The 16,970-nt window shown below is 32.7% G+C and overlaps 3 protein-coding genes across 4 annotated transcripts; 2 read left to right on the top strand and 1 right to left on the bottom strand.

Annotated features, from left to right (window-relative positions):
* Positions 1–850: 850 nt before the first annotated feature.
* On the top strand, positions 851–3,331 carry LOC149889874 (uncharacterized). The gene has a single exon (XM_090085189.1). It carries the CDS (start codon positions 851–853, stop codon positions 3,329–3,331), a length of 2,481 nt encoding a protein of 826 aa, XP_089941315.1.
* A 1,373-nt stretch (positions 3,332–4,704) lies between these two features.
* LOC145183225 (uncharacterized) lies at positions 4,705–11,244 on the top strand. 2 transcript variants are annotated; one of them, XM_090085919.1, is made up of 13 exons: positions 4,705–5,076; positions 5,267–5,323; positions 5,414–5,670; positions 5,960–6,098; positions 6,181–6,395; positions 6,770–6,937; positions 9,536–9,606; positions 9,735–9,759; positions 9,921–10,037; positions 10,174–10,302; positions 10,466–10,583; positions 10,714–10,788; positions 11,024–11,244. In XM_090085919.1, exons 1-13 carry the CDS (start codon positions 4,753–4,755, stop codon positions 11,099–11,101), a joined length of 1,773 nt encoding a protein of 590 aa, XP_089942045.1. In that variant the 5' UTR covers positions 4,705–4,752; the 3' UTR covers positions 11,102–11,244. The 2 variants fall into 2 exon arrangements, 1 of the variants encoding a protein (XP_089942045.1); XR_016452018.1 differs by having other exon boundaries at positions 4,728–5,076; positions 10,174–10,255; positions 11,024–11,116.
* A 2,121-nt stretch (positions 11,245–13,365) lies between these two features.
* Positions 13,366–15,560, bottom strand: LOC145183046 (uncharacterized). The gene is made up of 2 exons (XM_090086209.1): positions 15,210–15,560; positions 13,366–14,796 (listed from the first exon to the last, which is right to left on the bottom strand). The coding sequence occupies exon 2, from the start codon at positions 14,774–14,776 to the stop codon at positions 13,502–13,504; it is 1,275 nt and encodes a 424-aa protein (XP_089942335.1). The 5' UTR covers positions 14,777–14,796; positions 15,210–15,560; the 3' UTR covers positions 13,366–13,501.
* Positions 15,561–16,970: the final 1,410 nt, after the last annotated feature.

Raw genomic sequence — 16,970 nt, 5'->3', positions numbered from 1 at the left:
AGACGGTCGACTTCGTGATCAATTCATCATTGGGGTTAATGATGGTGCTGTTCTGCGTGCCATTCTTCGGGGAGAGGATGCGTTGAGCTTTGACGATTGCGTCAAGACTGCATCCGTAATTGTACAAACCAGATTGGATGCGGCATGTTTATCTGTGAATGAAGAGGTAAATGCAAGTTACCGAACAACTGGGACAGTAATGACAAGTCATATTCGGAGAAAGAAAGAAATGCGATGTTTCAATTGCGAATCATTAAATCACTTTGCACGTGAATGTACCTCTTTATGCAAGAAATGCTCGCATAAACATGCTGCGAAGGACTGTTACAAACGTCAACAAAACCAGGAAAACTTAAAAGGGACGAGTTCGCATTAGGTATTTCTACAAGAACTCGTCCCGAAACAGTACTACCTACTATCGACTTGGTGATAAACGGAAGAAAAGCTACAGCGCTTGTAGATACTGGTTGCTCGCAATCAATCATCACCAAGAAGCTAATGCCATCTAACTACAAAGTGGTTCGTGTAGTGGATGTTGCAACAATGGGCGGAATGATTCGATGTGAGGAGGTTGTTGCTAAAATACACCACCCAACGAATGGGTGCCTGCTTAATGCATTGGTGTTATGCGTGGATGAAGTAATAAACAAATACGACATGATTATGGGCATGGATCTAATAAAGTCGTGTGATGAGCTGAAAATTGGCACTGGGAAATTAAAATTCTGTAATTCTCTAATTAAGTTTTCATCGACACCCCGCGTTGCGACTGTTGAAATTGGAACAAGCAAAGCTTATTTTGATGGCAAAAAAATGGATTGTTAGTTGGGAGTGGGAGAACGAACCTAAAATGAAGAACAGAACAAGTCAGTATAACGTATCTAATCAACATCGTGAAGCGTTCGACAACGAAATTAACGAATGGATCAAAGAAGGTATACTTGTCAAATATGACGAAAAAAGTATGGGCAAAGCTAAAGGATTACTACCATTGATGTGCGTCATGCAAGATAACAAAAAGAAGATAAGACCGGTGCTTGACTATCGCGAACTTAACGCCTATGTAAAAGCCTCTACAAGGGATGCGGATGTTATCAACGATGCAATGAGAGATTGGAGACTCATGAGTACAAATAGCAACGATTCTGTGGTGGATCTAAAAAGAGCATACTTACAAATTCATGTGCATACCCGACATTGGCCTTACCAAACTGTCATTTACAAAAATCAACGGTATGCGCTTACACGTTTGGGCTTCGGTCTGAACCTAGCACCTGTGATGATGAGCTCAATATTACGATATGTGCTCCAACAAAATTCTGCACTCGCAAAGTCAACAAGAGGATACATTGATGACACTCTGGCAACCAATGGAAACGGAAGAATGCTGGTGGCACATTTGAAGAAATGGGGTCTTCACGCAAAAACACCTGAATATTTTGGCAAAAACCCAGTTCGTGCATTAGGATTGGAAGTAACAGTCAATCCGTCTACAAAGGAAATGTTTTGGAAGAGAGGTCGCGAGATTCCCATTATAAAAAATGTGCTCACCAAGAGAGAGATATTCTCATTGTGTGGTAATCTGGTTGCTAATCTACCAGTTGCTGGATGGTTGAGACTCGCATGCAGCTTTATAAAAAGATGTACTAACGAGGCAGGTTGGGATGAAACTATTACGGATAAGCACGTTAATGAAATGATAAAGGAGGTCGTGGAGAAAGTCATCAAATGCGATCCAGCCAAAGGCGTATGGAATGTCAAACCAAATGCATCCCTTAATGTATGGTGTGATGCAAGTTCGCTGGCAAAAGGAGTTGTGATAATGCAAGGTGACAAAAAAATAGAAGATGCGACATGGCTCCGATCAAAGTCTGATGCAATGCATATCAACGTAGCTGAATTGGATGCATGTATTGAAGGTCTCAATATGGCATTGAAATGGAATCCAAGTGATGTCTCTATCAAAACTGATTCTCATAGTGTATTCAGCTGGTTGAATTCCGAATTGACTCGTGACAAACCTGTAAAATGTGCTGGACAATGTGAAATGCTAATCCGACGAAGGCTTCAGATATTTGGAAAATTGGTCGAAGATTATGCCATAAATGTAAATGTTACATGGATACCAACAACAAAAAATGTCGCAGATGAACTCACACGAGTGCCAGCAAAATGGTTAAAACACAGAGTTGCAACACAAGAATGTAATATCATTTATAAACACGATGATCAGCAGGTTAAAAAAGTTCATTCAATAGCACACATGGGAGTTTCCAAGAGTATGAAGTTATGCTCGCGTGCTGGTATCCACGTTAACAGAGAAACAGTGAGACAAGTTGTCGCTGAATGTGATGAATGCAATTCAATTGATCCTCACGTGGTTTCATGGGATAAAGGAAATCTTGCTGTCAGTAAAGTGTGGGAAAGAGTAGCCTGCGATATTGCTCACGTTGATTCATTGCTATATCTCACCTGTATCGATTGTGGCCCAAGCAGATACACGTTATGGTCACCATTAAGCGATGAAAGTGCAGCAATGGTTGTTCAATCGTTAGAAACAATATGGTCATTGCTTGGACCTCCTTCCGAAGTTCTCCTAGATAATTGTAAGTCGTTTAGATCTCAGACTATGCAAGCTATGGCGTCGAAGTGGGGAATAAGACTTATTTATCGAGCTGTTGAAAAACCATCTGGAAATGGAATTGTTGAAAGAGTTCATCGAACTGTAAAAAGAACAAACGCGAGAGCAAAGTGTGGTATACCCATGTCTGTATTCTTAATCAACAACGTTCCATCAAAACACGGCACACCTTTTGAAATCTTATGCCAACAATACAAACGCGTCCGAATTCCTGGAATCGATAAAGTTGAATCAACACAAAAACCCCTAACTAAGTTTCAAGGATGGAAAGTTGGCGACAAAGTGTGGGTGAAGCCCAAGCATATGACGCCGTGTACACGGCGATGGTTAAAAGGAAGTATCGTGGCACTGCGTAATGGTTTGACAGCTGAAGTTAAAGTTAATGGACATACGTTGCCACGACACTTTTCTCATCTGCAGCATCGTTGTGGGGACGAGAAAGGAGACATAACAACTGATGACGATTACGACCTGACGCTGGTTAAACCTCCCAAAACTAACTTAGAACGCGTTATAATCGAAGATCCAAGTTCCCAAACAAACCCCCTGGACGATGGTGAAGCTGACAATAGTGCGGACCACACTGGTCAAAACTATCCAACAAATTGTGAGATAGAGACACACCCTGTTCGATTCACTCGATATGGGAGAAGAGTGTTTCCTAACCGAAAGTATCAAGATTATGTATGAGCTCTTAGTGAGCTGGGGGAGATGTTGTGATTTTAATGTGTCAATAATGTGCCAATAATTAGCTTTGCTAATTATTGACAAGATTCACACGTTGCATAATTTTAATATTATAACGGTTTTTATAACGATTATTAATTGTTGACAAGAGTCACAAGTTGTATGTTTAAATGCTATATATAGCGAACAATTTTTTTGTAACGTTGTCGAGGTTGTTGACAAGTAAAAAAAGATATTAGAAACGAAATAAAATGGCTCTTAAATGCGTAGAACAACAGTTTTCTCTTCATGTGTTTGTTATTCATTCATCTGTAATCATCCAGTTCTTAGCAAATAAAAAGACATTAGGTTCATGCATGAGTAAAATTTGGGAACGTAAATATGTTATATTTCTTTTCTTTCTTTTTTTACAAAATATATTAACAATAAAACACCAAGAATTGCGTAAATGTAAAAAAAAAAAAAAAAGAACTTTCATATGAATTTATGTAGTGAACGTTGCATCATAATTGCTTTAATTGCCTAATTGCTTTAATTAGAAAGACAAATCGAAAAACAATTATAGCGTTGACGTAATGACTAGTCATCACTCCATGCATAATTTCAATATAGTGTAATTTTCCATGACAAATGAGCTGAATTTTAAATTTGAGCAAATTTAAAACCTTGTAAATCAGCAAGCAAGCATTTTATACACAAGGAGGTGGGTCCGTTGGCAAAAAACTTATTTTAAAGAACATGCTGAATAATATGGATTTTAAAGCTGTTTCAAAGTCACAATTGTTTAAGACCTATGAGTTGATTTCAAATTTTGTATTTCTGGACACGAAACCATGTCCGTTTTTTACCCAAAACAAGTGGCGCTCTCAGATCAGCTCGATCAGCACTTTCCCGAATTTTTACAGGAGTAACTATACATCAGTGTTCCGGCGTAAAATCAGATTAAAAGAAATTAAGCTTCAAAGATATGAAAATAGAAAATTGCTTAGTTATATATATATATATATATATATATATATATATATATATATATATATATATATATATATATATATATATATATATATATATATATATATATATTATAAGTAGATTTTGTTTGTTATCTACCACTAAAATGAAATGGCTTACCAAAAAATATATATACATATTATAAACCTGGCTGAAACCCTGCAAACCTTTAAGAAGCCATTATTAAGCGAAAGTGAGGTTTTTAGTTGGATTTGAATCTCTTTGGAACACTTTAAATTATTTAAACAAAATCCGGTTGTATTTCGCAAGCCTTTCTTAAACTGTTTGTTGAAACTTCTCCTTAGAGTATTAGCATTATTTAGCATAGATAGAATAAAAAAGAAGACACTACTATGTATATAAAAAAAAAAAAAAAAAAAAAAAACGGTGCATAGATGAAATAGTGTTAAGTTATGGCTACGTTTCAACGTTCTGGACCAACTTCATTATCTTCAAATACTTTCGATGTATTAAAATACATTCGCCAAAATGGATTTTTAAAGGAGCAACAATATATTCCGAAAAAAGTGAAAGCGAAATCTACAAATACTTACTCGTCTCTTCCATGCGAAAACCAATGGAAAATAACGTTAGACCGAAGAACGCAACAAAAATCTTGTGGATTTTTTTCAAAACCAGATAATCCTTATAAGGAGTTCGGTTATGTTGAGCTGAACTCAAGCAAATTAGTGCTAGATAGTCTTCAGTATATTGGAAATTGGTTTTTGGATGAAAAAGTAGAACACTTTGTATTGAATTTTACTTTCAACATTTCTAAATGTGTTAAAGATTTGACTTTACACTATTGAAGAATAAATGAAGAATCTCTCAGTTTCAAAATGCATTCAAAAGATTCAATCTAGACTGTCTTGTCTAGAAAAAAATGTTAAAACTTTTCTGTGTATCTGTAATAAAAAATTCTTTTAGGCTAGAATCAAAACATCGAATGACGTACCTACATCGTCAGAAACCTCAGTAGATGTTGTATGTTTTTTTTTTTTTTTTTAGTAATTTTATACTAACCATTAAGTCAATTAAGTATAAAAAAGTACTTTATTTTACTAAAATTTTTAGCTGGATAAAAAAGCATGTCACCCACTGTTAAATCAGAAAAAATTAAACTTGCAACAGAAATCCGATAATGGAATAGCCTTGATAAAGCAACATTTGGAAAAAGCCGACAAGTGTCGCAGAGCAGTAAAAGCTGGCCAAATGCTTTCTACATGTATTTTTAAAGTACCTAACAAACAATTAAGTGAGGGTAGTTCTTACACATCCCATATTATGGCTGATGATAGATCAACGAAATCTCCTCAGAAAGAATTACTTGAGTAGGATTAATTTTGTTTTTTTAAAATTTTTATAAATTCAATTGTTAATAGCTTAGCATGCTTTGGGAGAATGAAGAAAGGAGAGGAGGATTGGGGGAGGGGAATTGGAGTGGGGGAGGGGTGTGGTGTTAACTCACAATTAAAAAAATAAAACATGGCTTACTTAATTATTGGGTCAAAGTCCTCTCCGAGTCGTATAATTTTTATTAAATCTAATTATTTAGTCTAAACTCAAATATTTCTTTAAAGTTTCGGCAAAATCAATATAAAAATTTAATTATGCTCACAGTTCTTTAGACTCAAATTTAAGCATCGTTGATCGATCTACATACTCTAGAAGACAAAATGACTTTTTAGAGAAGTTACAATGCCTGGAAATTTTATTCAATTCAGTTCATAATATGAAGACAAAAGATCTTAAAAACAAGGCGAGTATTAATATTTCCTAAAGGTATATTTATTTTTAAATTAAGAAAATTGAAAGCGTTGTTTTTTTTTACCCTTCAATAGGTTCCTCTATCAATCGACATCCTTAAACAACTGCGGCGTGAACCACCTATTGAACTTATTCAAGGAAGGCGATCCACGCCAACTTCTTTGGAATTAAACAATCGAGAAAAGAAAAATCAACTTGACTCTGTTCAAATGAGTAACAAACATATGATTATGGATTCTCTCAGTAAACAGAGCGATGTTAATGTATCTCTCAAAAAGATCAAATACGGGTTTACTATTTATTTGCGACCATTATTTTATCTATTCTTTTATTGTTTTGATATTTTGATTTTCATCAAGTTACAGTAGCGTCAGTTTATAAAGCATATCTTTTCAAAAACTTTCTTAAATCAGCTGAAATTTTTACCGTATTTACTTTATTATGTTAATTCAATTCATAATACAAACCACAAAAATTGTAAGTTATAACAGTTAATCAAAATTTGGTAGTGCTTTAAAAACTGAAAAAAAGTCGGTGTTTCTAAACTTTTGCACCCTGCTGTTTTTATCAAAATAATTTAGATTTTATGACACAAATAAATTTTGCTAAATAAACTTTTTTGGATGAAAAAAAAAAAAAAATAGAATTTTGATTGTTTTCCAGAAAGATTAATAAGCCTCAAGTCACACCTTTTCTGAAAACAGATCCATGGGAAGTATTTTTAAGTACGGAGGCAAACAGCGCCTCTCTAAACGATCCAGTTGCGGATGATGAACTTACAAAAAGAGCCTCACTTGTTTTTGGAAAAATGACTTGTCATCAGCAAAAAAAGTAATATACAAAATAATATTTATGATGGACACTTAAAAACACTGTTTATGATTGACGCTCATAAATATTATTTAGATAGACGTTGAATGTTATACCAGACTATTATTTTTTAAATTAATCGTTAAAGATTTTATACATACATACATACATACATACATACATACATACATACATACATACATACATACATACATACATACATACATACATACATACATACATACATACATACATACATACATACATACATACATACATACATACATACATACATACATACATACATACATACATACATACATACATACATACATACATACATACATACATACATACATACATACATACATACATACATACATACATACATACATACATGCATACATGCATACATGCATACATGCATACATGCATACATACATACATACGTACATACATACATGCATACATGCATACATGCATACATGCATACATGCATACATGCATACATGCATACATGCATACATGCATACATGCATACATGCATACATGCATACATGCATACATGCATACATGCATACATGCATACATGCATACATGCACACATGCATACATGCATACATGCATACATGCATACATGCATACATGCATACATGCATACATGCATACATGCATACATACATACACCACCGTGCAAAAGTCTCCGCTCATTTGTAATATTTCAATAAAGTAACAAAAGTTTGCAAGAAAATTGCGTTTATTTTTAATTGTTTATTAAACAATGAATTAGACAGTAAATACAATACATTTTAGGATGATTTTAAATATATAAAATCAAGAAAATGTTAATATACAAAGTTGTAAATGTTAAATTTTATTTTCATCAATATGAGACCCCTTGGAGCGTATAACAGCAGCACATAATCTTGGCATTCGGGCTAATAATTTATTCATGGTTTCCGCTGTTATCTCATTCCAAGCTTTTTGCAAACGTTCCCATAGCATTTGCTGATTAATAAAAGATGTTTCACCTGCTTCTCTGATCTTCCGATCCAGTTCATCCCACAACTTTTCGATGGGTGATAGATCTGGTGATTGAGGAGGCCAAGTCATAATTTTGCAAACTTTTCCCCTTTCTTTTAGTTTCAAATAATTTTTGCATAATCCAGATGCATGTTTTGGATCGTTGTCCTGCTGCATGATGAATCCTTTCCCAATTATACGAATACCAGATGGAATCGCGTGCTTAACCAAAATATTATGGTACATGTGTTTATCCATGGTAGATGTGATTTTAACTAAATCTCCAGTTAACCCATTGCCAAAACATCCCCAAAGCATAATATTACCACCTCCATGTTTTACAGTACTTTGTATACATTGAGGAAGCACTCTTTCATTAGGTAAACGCCTAACATGCACGCGACGTCGGGTACCAAAAAGTTCGAACCTACTCTCGTCTGTCCATAGAACTTTCTTCCAATCTTCTAATCCCCAATTTTTATGCATTTTTGCCCATTCCAATCTTTTCTTCTTATTTACTGCCCTCAACAAAGGTTTACGTGCAGCAATGCGTCCAATTAAGTTGACTGATCTTAGTCTTCTTTTTACAGTATCAGTTGATACTGGCTTTACCCTTGTTTTGTTGAGTTCTGCTGTTAAAATTGTGGCTGGAATTTTTCTATTTCTTTTGCTGGACACAACAATAAACGTATCTTCTTGCCGTGATGTAACTCTTGGTCTTCCAGAACGTGATCTGTCACTGTTGGAACCAATATCATGCAATCGTTGTAGAGCATATCTCACACCTGATTCGGGTATTTTTAACCTGGAAGCAATTTTTCTATATGAATAACCTTCTTCACGTAAAATACATATTTTGCCACGAAGTTCTTCACAATATTCTTTCTTTACTTTCACCATTTCTCAAATTCTTTATTAAATTCAAGACATTAATTCTTTATTAAATTCAAGACCTAAGCTTACAAAAAATATTTTGGTTAAAACTTTTGTGCAGTTTTAAATTTAATAAAGAATACTGAAGAACTTTATATGTATTTTACGTGAAAAAGGTTATTCATATAGAAAAATTTCTGCCATGTTTTTAGCAGCAGAACTCAACAAAACAAAGGTAAACAAAATTATTTGAAACAAAAAGAAAAGGAAAAAGTATGCAAAATTATGATTTGGCCTCATCAACTTTTTATATTAACATTTTTTTCTTTTTATATATTTAAAATCATCCTAAAATGTATTGCATTTACTGTTCCTTGCAAATATTACACATGAGCGGAGACTTTTGCACGGTAGTGTACATGCATACATGCATGTATGCATACATGCATACATGCATACATGCATACATGCATACATGCATACATGCATACATGCATACATGCATACATGCATACATGCATACATGCATACATGCATACATGCATACATGCATACATGCATACATGCATACATGCATACATTTATACATGCATACATGCATACATGCATACATGCATACATGCATACATGCATACATGCATACATGCATACATGCATACATGAAATTTAATTTAGAATACTTTAGATTTTAATTTAAATTGGATTTTTAATTTTTTTTTCTAGCACTCAAAGTTGTTTAAAAAGTGGATATGAGACAGTTCCTCCTTGGTTAAAAATAAATCATTATTTAAAAGGTGGTAAACTAAGTAATTTTTAAAATGCAAAATTTTAAAAAAACTTTATTCAAAATAAATGTTGATGAATGAAGGGAAGTGAGTAAATTTTATGCACTATAATTTTTTTTTGTCATTTTTATCTTTAGAAAGGAAAAGTAAACAGCATCGGGGGTTTGCATTGATTTTATTGCTTTTCGAATTTTTACCTATTCTCATAAACTTTCGTAAATCTATTTAAGTTTTGAAATATTTTCAAACATATATATTATTGTTATTCTACATAGCATTTACATTACATTTTGCATAGTAATTTCAAAACTTTTGTAATGTAGAAATGATATGAACTCGAAATACCACGAAGATAAAATTGAGCTTTTAAAGATATCTTTCCAATCTATGAAAAGAAATCTGTCGGAAAAAATGAGGAAAGAACTAGATAATTACGTTGAGTAGGTCATGTCGTTTTTATTTCTAATGCAAACTAGACCCAGATCTTGATACAGAAATCTTTATAGATCGAACACATGGCCAAAAACAACCTTCAAAATTTTGCAGCTGATTTTTCCACAGTAAAATTTTTTTTAGGGCATACTTTGAATGCATCAAATTTTTGAAGTTAAAAAAGGTCAAAGAAAAAGATTTGTTCGTTATGCGGAACAAAGTTAAAGTATGGCGACAAAAAGTTATTACCGGATTTAAAATACCTGAAATGTGGTAATTTCTATAACAGTTAAAGTTATAAGAGCCAGACTCGTTGAATTGGTAATGACGAATTACTAATGAGGCTGGTTTTACTATTTAATCTTAGTTGATAAAGTAGATGACGTTAACTAAGTTTAAAAAACTTATTATCCGTATACGATATTGATTACACTAGGCTAGAAATTCTACTCGAACAACAAGTTACGCTCCAATTACAAGACAACGACATTGCAAACCAACGGCTTCAACGGCTCGCAAAGCATCTTAGTTTAAAAAAGCCTGAATTCTCTGAGGTGATTGCTTTATTGTTTGAAAATATAATGAGTGCAATCTACCGTGTTTAATTTTAATAAAAAAATTTAGGTTTTTTTCTTACAATTTTCATACAACTTGCTTATGATTTTCTTATGTATTGTAACTCAGTCAAAGTTCTGTCTGCTTGTCTTCTCGCTGCCATCATATGAACTATGCACCTATCCAATGAAGGAAGCAGCTAAGGTTAGGATTTAGCCTTGATATAACCAAAATATTTCCTATTTCTTTAAACGCCTGTTAAATGTTGAAGTTTCATTTTAAATCAATTAATTATCGAGGAATCAGGATAACAAAATTAATTGCTTTGAAAGCCTTTTTTTTAATTTGAATATTTCTTCGAGAAGTATTCGAGTCTAACTGAACTCACCCATATTTTTATACTTTTTTATTTTAAAAAAACTTCTCTTCCTTTTTTAAGCATTACGCCGGTGTTGTATTGAAGCTTCCTGATCATATTCTAAACGAATGGCTACGAATAAGGAACATAACCCAATAAAATCTGCTGGAAAAACTAAAGGTTTTTTTTACTTCTAAAAAACATCCTGTAAGACCTTACAAGACGGAGAAAGTTACAGTATATTGGCTTGATATTGAGCCATGATAAGATATGAACAAAGAATAAGCAAGTAATGATACTAACCCTGTCTCCTCCCCTCCCCTTCCCTTCTTCCAATCTTCACTTATTCTCCCTTCTAACATACTCTTAGTCTAAAGGTTGATTTAAAGTTAATTCGTTGTCTGCTATCATCGTTTGGCCCTGCTACCATGTTAGTAGTGATGAACACTGTTGCGAAAAAGTTCATTAAACTAAAGTATCACCATAAATGTAAGAAAAACAGGAATTCTTTGTTTCAGCAATGCCTTCATTTGAGGAATACTCAGTATTTTGTTTTAGTAAAAGAAAATAGTTCAACTAAATGTTGGTTGTGAATTAAAGAAATACAGTAAACATCTATATATTATTATCATTTATTTAAGAATTCTTGATCATGCTTAAACACAAACAATAATATAAAATGTATATTTCTGCTTACTTTATATTTGATAACAATAGTTTTATCCGCACGCTTGACCAAAAAGATTTTCTATTTCACTTAAGGCTTTTGTGAACATTTAGTATTCTTGTTTATCCAAATAGTCTTTTGATACCTGTCAAGTTTTTCATGCCTTTAATAAAACCATGTCAAAAGCATTATAGATAATGGAGAGGAAAAAGAAAATAAATAAAATGAGCCCAATAACTATACATTTTAGACCCAATTTTAAGACCATTTTCAAACATAAGATTTATTAGGTAATCATTTGAAATAAATCTTAACAACAAATCTTTAGTCGGATTTTAGGCAACGCACAGTAATCAACTTTGGATATTTAGAAGCGCAAAATACTTAACTACGGAAATCGAGGATTTAAGATATAGTTGTAATATAAAATAGTAAACAATACAGTCTACGTACCAAAATTGTCTTTTTTTAAATTGCTATTCTTCATCCTAACTTGATATTGTTTCTAGTTCCTGAATGAACACTTCTGACTTACAGGTCAAATATTTGATGTTACAGAATCTGAAGATATAAGCAATATTTTCATAAGATTTTCAATGGTTTGCTTTTTGGCCATTTTTCTGATGTTATACTCTCTGTAATACCTCGTGTCTCTATGGCAACTTTCCTGTGCATCTTCTTTTCTCCTGTGTATATCAATTAGTAAGAAATAGTTTTAATTTATATCCTTGTCGTGTATAAGAACTTTTTGGACTGTTATTGTCATAGGATACCACCTGAAAACTCAATATAATGAAGAGCAGTTTCTTTAGCATATTCGATAAATTTGATTATGCTAATTTTTTTAAGGGGAACTCAATGTTTTTAAAATGGCGCTGAACTCTTCTATCTGGGTTTTATCCCGTAATATTTGATGATACCTCAGGATTTCCAAAGAAAATCCTGACCGCATTCCCATCATTAACATTACCAAAGCCAGGCTTTGAAATATCAACCAAAAAGCCAAGTTGGTCTCTAAATTGAGTTTGTCTGTATTGTTTTATGTCAGCTGCAATTTGCTTATTGTCCCGACCATGTGTTTGCTTATTTTGTAATTTTAATTTACATGATATATGCAAAAAGCACTCGTAAAATCTATATAGGGATGTAATGATTCTAAGACCTTGATTGATCAATGATAATTGAACTAAAAAGAAGAAGCGCTACATGTATAATAATTTTAAATAGCTTTATTTGAAGAAAGAGCACACTTTTCCGTCTACCATAGTTTTTACTTGGCAATACAGAACTGTAAATATTTGAGAACTGGTTTTTACACTTAATGACAATAGATTTTCTACCTGTCTATCGATAAAGGTAAACGCACCTTTGATTATGGCATCAATTTCTTAAACAAATAGCATTCTAATGGGGTCTACAATATCGCACAGAATTAAGACGTAAATTTTCTTAACGTACTTGTTTCAATTATATATCGATCGTAATTGAATGGGAACTAAAAATGAATATGTAAGAATCATCCGATTTAACGCTTCAAATGATAGCTTTTTTGGCTTCCACGTTCCGTTTTTTTCCTACTGTTCTTATTGAAACAGACTTAAAAGGAGCTATATAACTGATACCAGAGGCAATTATTGTCTGTTTAAGCCATTTTAAAATTTGGTTTTGAAACCTAATACTATTCTAAGAACCTTGAAGCATTAATGCAAAAAGTTCTAATAATTTTTTGATGCATCATTGTTCTATTCTTCTAATCTTGGTATTCTACAAAAATTATCTACAAAAATTATCTACAAAACAATTGTTTACGTTAAATCTATTACATAAATAATAGCTACCTAATTTTAAAAAAATGTTGGCTATAATTTTTTATGATAATTATTTGTAATTAATCAAAGAATGATGCAAACATCGACCTGTTTTGCATAATAACCGAAAATCTTAACATTATTTTGAACATTATAATTTATTAAATCTCGTACGTTGTTGTAATGTTTATTTTGCTCTTCAAGGCAGCGTTGATCCCAACTCCAATTGTAATATTCAAATGCGAACAAAGACTGTTGGAGAGAGGTTTTGTTAAACTCAGCGCAATAAACATTCGGACACCATTGAAAACCAATCGCTCTACATATACCTTCTTTTATTCTTTCGTTAAACATAACAATAGATGCTTTGTCCATAGCATCAATCACGTGGTATGGAATAAGATGTCTGGAATGAATTGCAACTCGTGGAAAAGGGACCTTTTCCAATTCTGTGAATTTATTTGATAGTTTGTTATCCGGATGCATTTGAATTCGAAAAGAATATTCATCGGGATGAAACCGATAGATATAGTTGCACATAACGGCATATTGACACAGACAACCGTCTTTCCCGCCTCCAATAATCAAAACTGTTTGGCCGAATATTTCTCCGAAACTCTTTTGGTGCAATTTTTCAATATGCTGTCGCATGGCAACCAAATGGCTAACTTTAATCGTCACAGGAAAGTAAGACATGCATATCATAAGTTGTTTTTGTTTCAGCATGAATTCAGTGCACGGCGCATATTGAACATTACCAGCGATTCCGACAACAATTGGCTTTTTATCTTCAAACAAGCTCTGAGGAGTAACCGGGGTGATGAAAAGCGTGTCAGTGTCCACAAAACCAACATATTCTGCATTAGTATACAAATCAGGATAAAAAGCGTCAAAATACATCCTAAATCGTTCAGAAACTTTACTTAAACCAATAGCATTTAAAGCTGGCTTTTCAAGATACACAATTCTCGGAAATGGCCACATCTGAGATATTTGATTTCCAAGTTTTAAATCTCCAGGTATTTCGGTGTTTAGTACTATTGTTAGATTATAAAGTTCGGGTGGCCAAAACAACTTGAAACTTCGAAGAAACCATCTTTGGTATATCCAAAACCATCTGGGCTCAAAACTAGACAATCTTATGTTTAACTCAAAGCTCGGAACAGTTTCCCATGGGTTTGATTTGTTTGAAATATGAGGAGGTAATTTTGCTTCGAAGTTTTTGTTGCATTCAATACTAACGCTCCTCATGTTTAGGCTGTGCCAAGTTTTAAATTTTAAAGTATCTGTTATGGTGTCTCTGAGCAACATTATAACTAAGCTGGCAGAGATAATCAAGAGATAAAAACCTTTGCTCATTTAACTTTTTTTGCGACCTTCTAAACAATCCATCAACTACTCATTAAATGCGTAAAATATATACTTAGTATTTATAGTAGTAATAACATAAGAAGATTAACAAATTGAAAAGATATACTTTAACATTTTTTTTGAAGATGTATATGTCAACTCATCTTTTATAATTTTTCTTAACTTTTTTACTTGATTAACTGATTTGCTTGGCAATCGAGATGAATATTATCAACTTATTTACTCATAAAAAGGCCGGAACAAAATGCCAAAGGCGCCATAATTGTTTCCCCATACTTTATTATAATATACAAAATTTTAGATTCATGAAATTCGTTTCTTTTAAAGTTTTTTCTTGTTGCTACTAAACTTTTTAGTTCTTAGTTTGTTTTCTTCTAAATGTCGATTTGAAAAAGAAAAAGATCATTAAATATATGCTTACCGTTTATTGAAATGGATGAAGGAAACTTACAAACAACTATCCCAAGCAGAAATTGTCTGTGTTGCGTTTGTTATTGATACTTAAAAAAAACCAAACTTCGCTTCCAATAATTTATGTAACTGTAAGAAACGTCAAAAGATTATTTCTAGTTTGTTTCAGTCCGGAAAAGTGTTTCTTTTATTTCATATCGAAAGAAACATTTTTTCCCTCCTTCTTCTCAGAAGATATCGAAAGTTAACTCACGAACGAATTTCTTAACCGATGTGAAAAAAGCTACATGCGTTTAACTATTTTTCTAAAAGCCTCTTCTCTACCTTGCTCTTCTAGCAACTTTATCAAACCTTGCTCTTCTTCCAATTTTACTATTAGCAAAAACATAAAGACATGAATTAAAAATTCATAAGATCTAAATAAGTTTAATTTTTTTAAAAAAAATGAATTTAAATCACAAACTTCTAAGTGATCATTACTCTTTTATAGAAGGAATTTTTAATTTTTAATGAGGGAGATTTTCAAAGAAAATACTACTTAAAGCTGTAAGAAAAAATCAATTGTATAGAAACTGTATCCAGCTACTAACCTCCCCATGGTCTTCCCCTTAAAAACACTAAGCTCGAAAGCAAAAAAAGAAAAAATAGGATTTCTTTTAATATCGTGAGATTTTGCACAGCACGAAACCAAGCAGCTGGCAGGAAAAAAAAAAACAGTTTTGCTGCAAGAAAAACTCTTTCGTTAAACTTTAAATTGCTCTAATTCAGTTCTCTAAAAATTTCAAGTTTTAAAGAAATTCTTTTAAGTTATAGACATCAGTTATAGGATGCATGTAGTATTAATCTACAGTGTCTCAAAAAATTATCCGACCAAACAAGTTTTTCCCAAAAAAAAATGTTTACGCTCTAAATTATACTAAAAACAATGAATAGCGATACTTACTTTGTCTGTCATTTTAATTCTAATGGGAATAGTATGTTATTTAGCGTTCATATTTTTTGATTCATGCTTCAGTTGGTTTATTATTTGTCCTAAGAGAAACTTAGTATTGAATAGGCTTGTAAAAAAATTATCCGACCAAGCGATATTTAGATAAGTTTAATTAATTTTATGTGAAATTTGGTGAAATATTTTAGCAAATTTTTATACAATTAATGAAATTGCATAACAAAAAACTGTTTTTTTTGTAGTAAAAAAAAAAATTATGTATAAAAAAAAGGTTTCATGTTTTTTTAAGTAAAATGGTGGGAGGTAAACGTCACTGGACTGTTTCTCAGAGAAATTTAGCTGTTGATCTAGTCAATCAAGGTAAAACCTATCGTCAGGTGCAGCAAGAGACTGGAATTCCTCATAATACAGTATCCAACATAAGGAAGAAGTATAATTTGATCGGAACAACAGCCACAAAAGAAGGGCAGGGTCGCAAAAAAAAGACTTCTAAGAGTTTTGATAGAAACTTAATTATACAAGTCAAGAAAAATTGCTTCATTTCTGTTCGAAAACTGGCTGAGCAAGCTGAAGAGAATTATGGAATAAAATTATCTCATCAGACAATCAGAAATCGTATCCGAGACTTTTTGAAATCCCTGATTTCAAGGACGACTTGTGTGTAATAAACCATATTTGAGTAAGAAACACATGAAAAGAAGATTGGAGTTTGCTAAGAAGTTCAAAAACATGCCGTTAAGTTTCTGGAAAAAGATCCTGTGAAGAGACGAATCGAAATTCAACAAGTCATCTGATGGAGTCCAAAAAGTTTGGAGAAAAGCC

The sequence above is a fragment of the Hydra viridissima genome, unplaced genomic scaffold, assembly GCF_058129835.1.
Source record: "Hydra viridissima isolate aposymbiotic clone 2 unplaced genomic scaffold, HvirCarnegie_v1 scaffold_4, whole genome shotgun sequence".
NCBI lineage: Eukaryota > Metazoa > Cnidaria > Hydrozoa > Anthoathecata > Hydridae > Hydra > Hydra viridissima.
The sequence above is the reverse complement of the archived record's forward strand: the minus strand, read 5'-3'. Positions and strand labels throughout refer to the sequence as shown.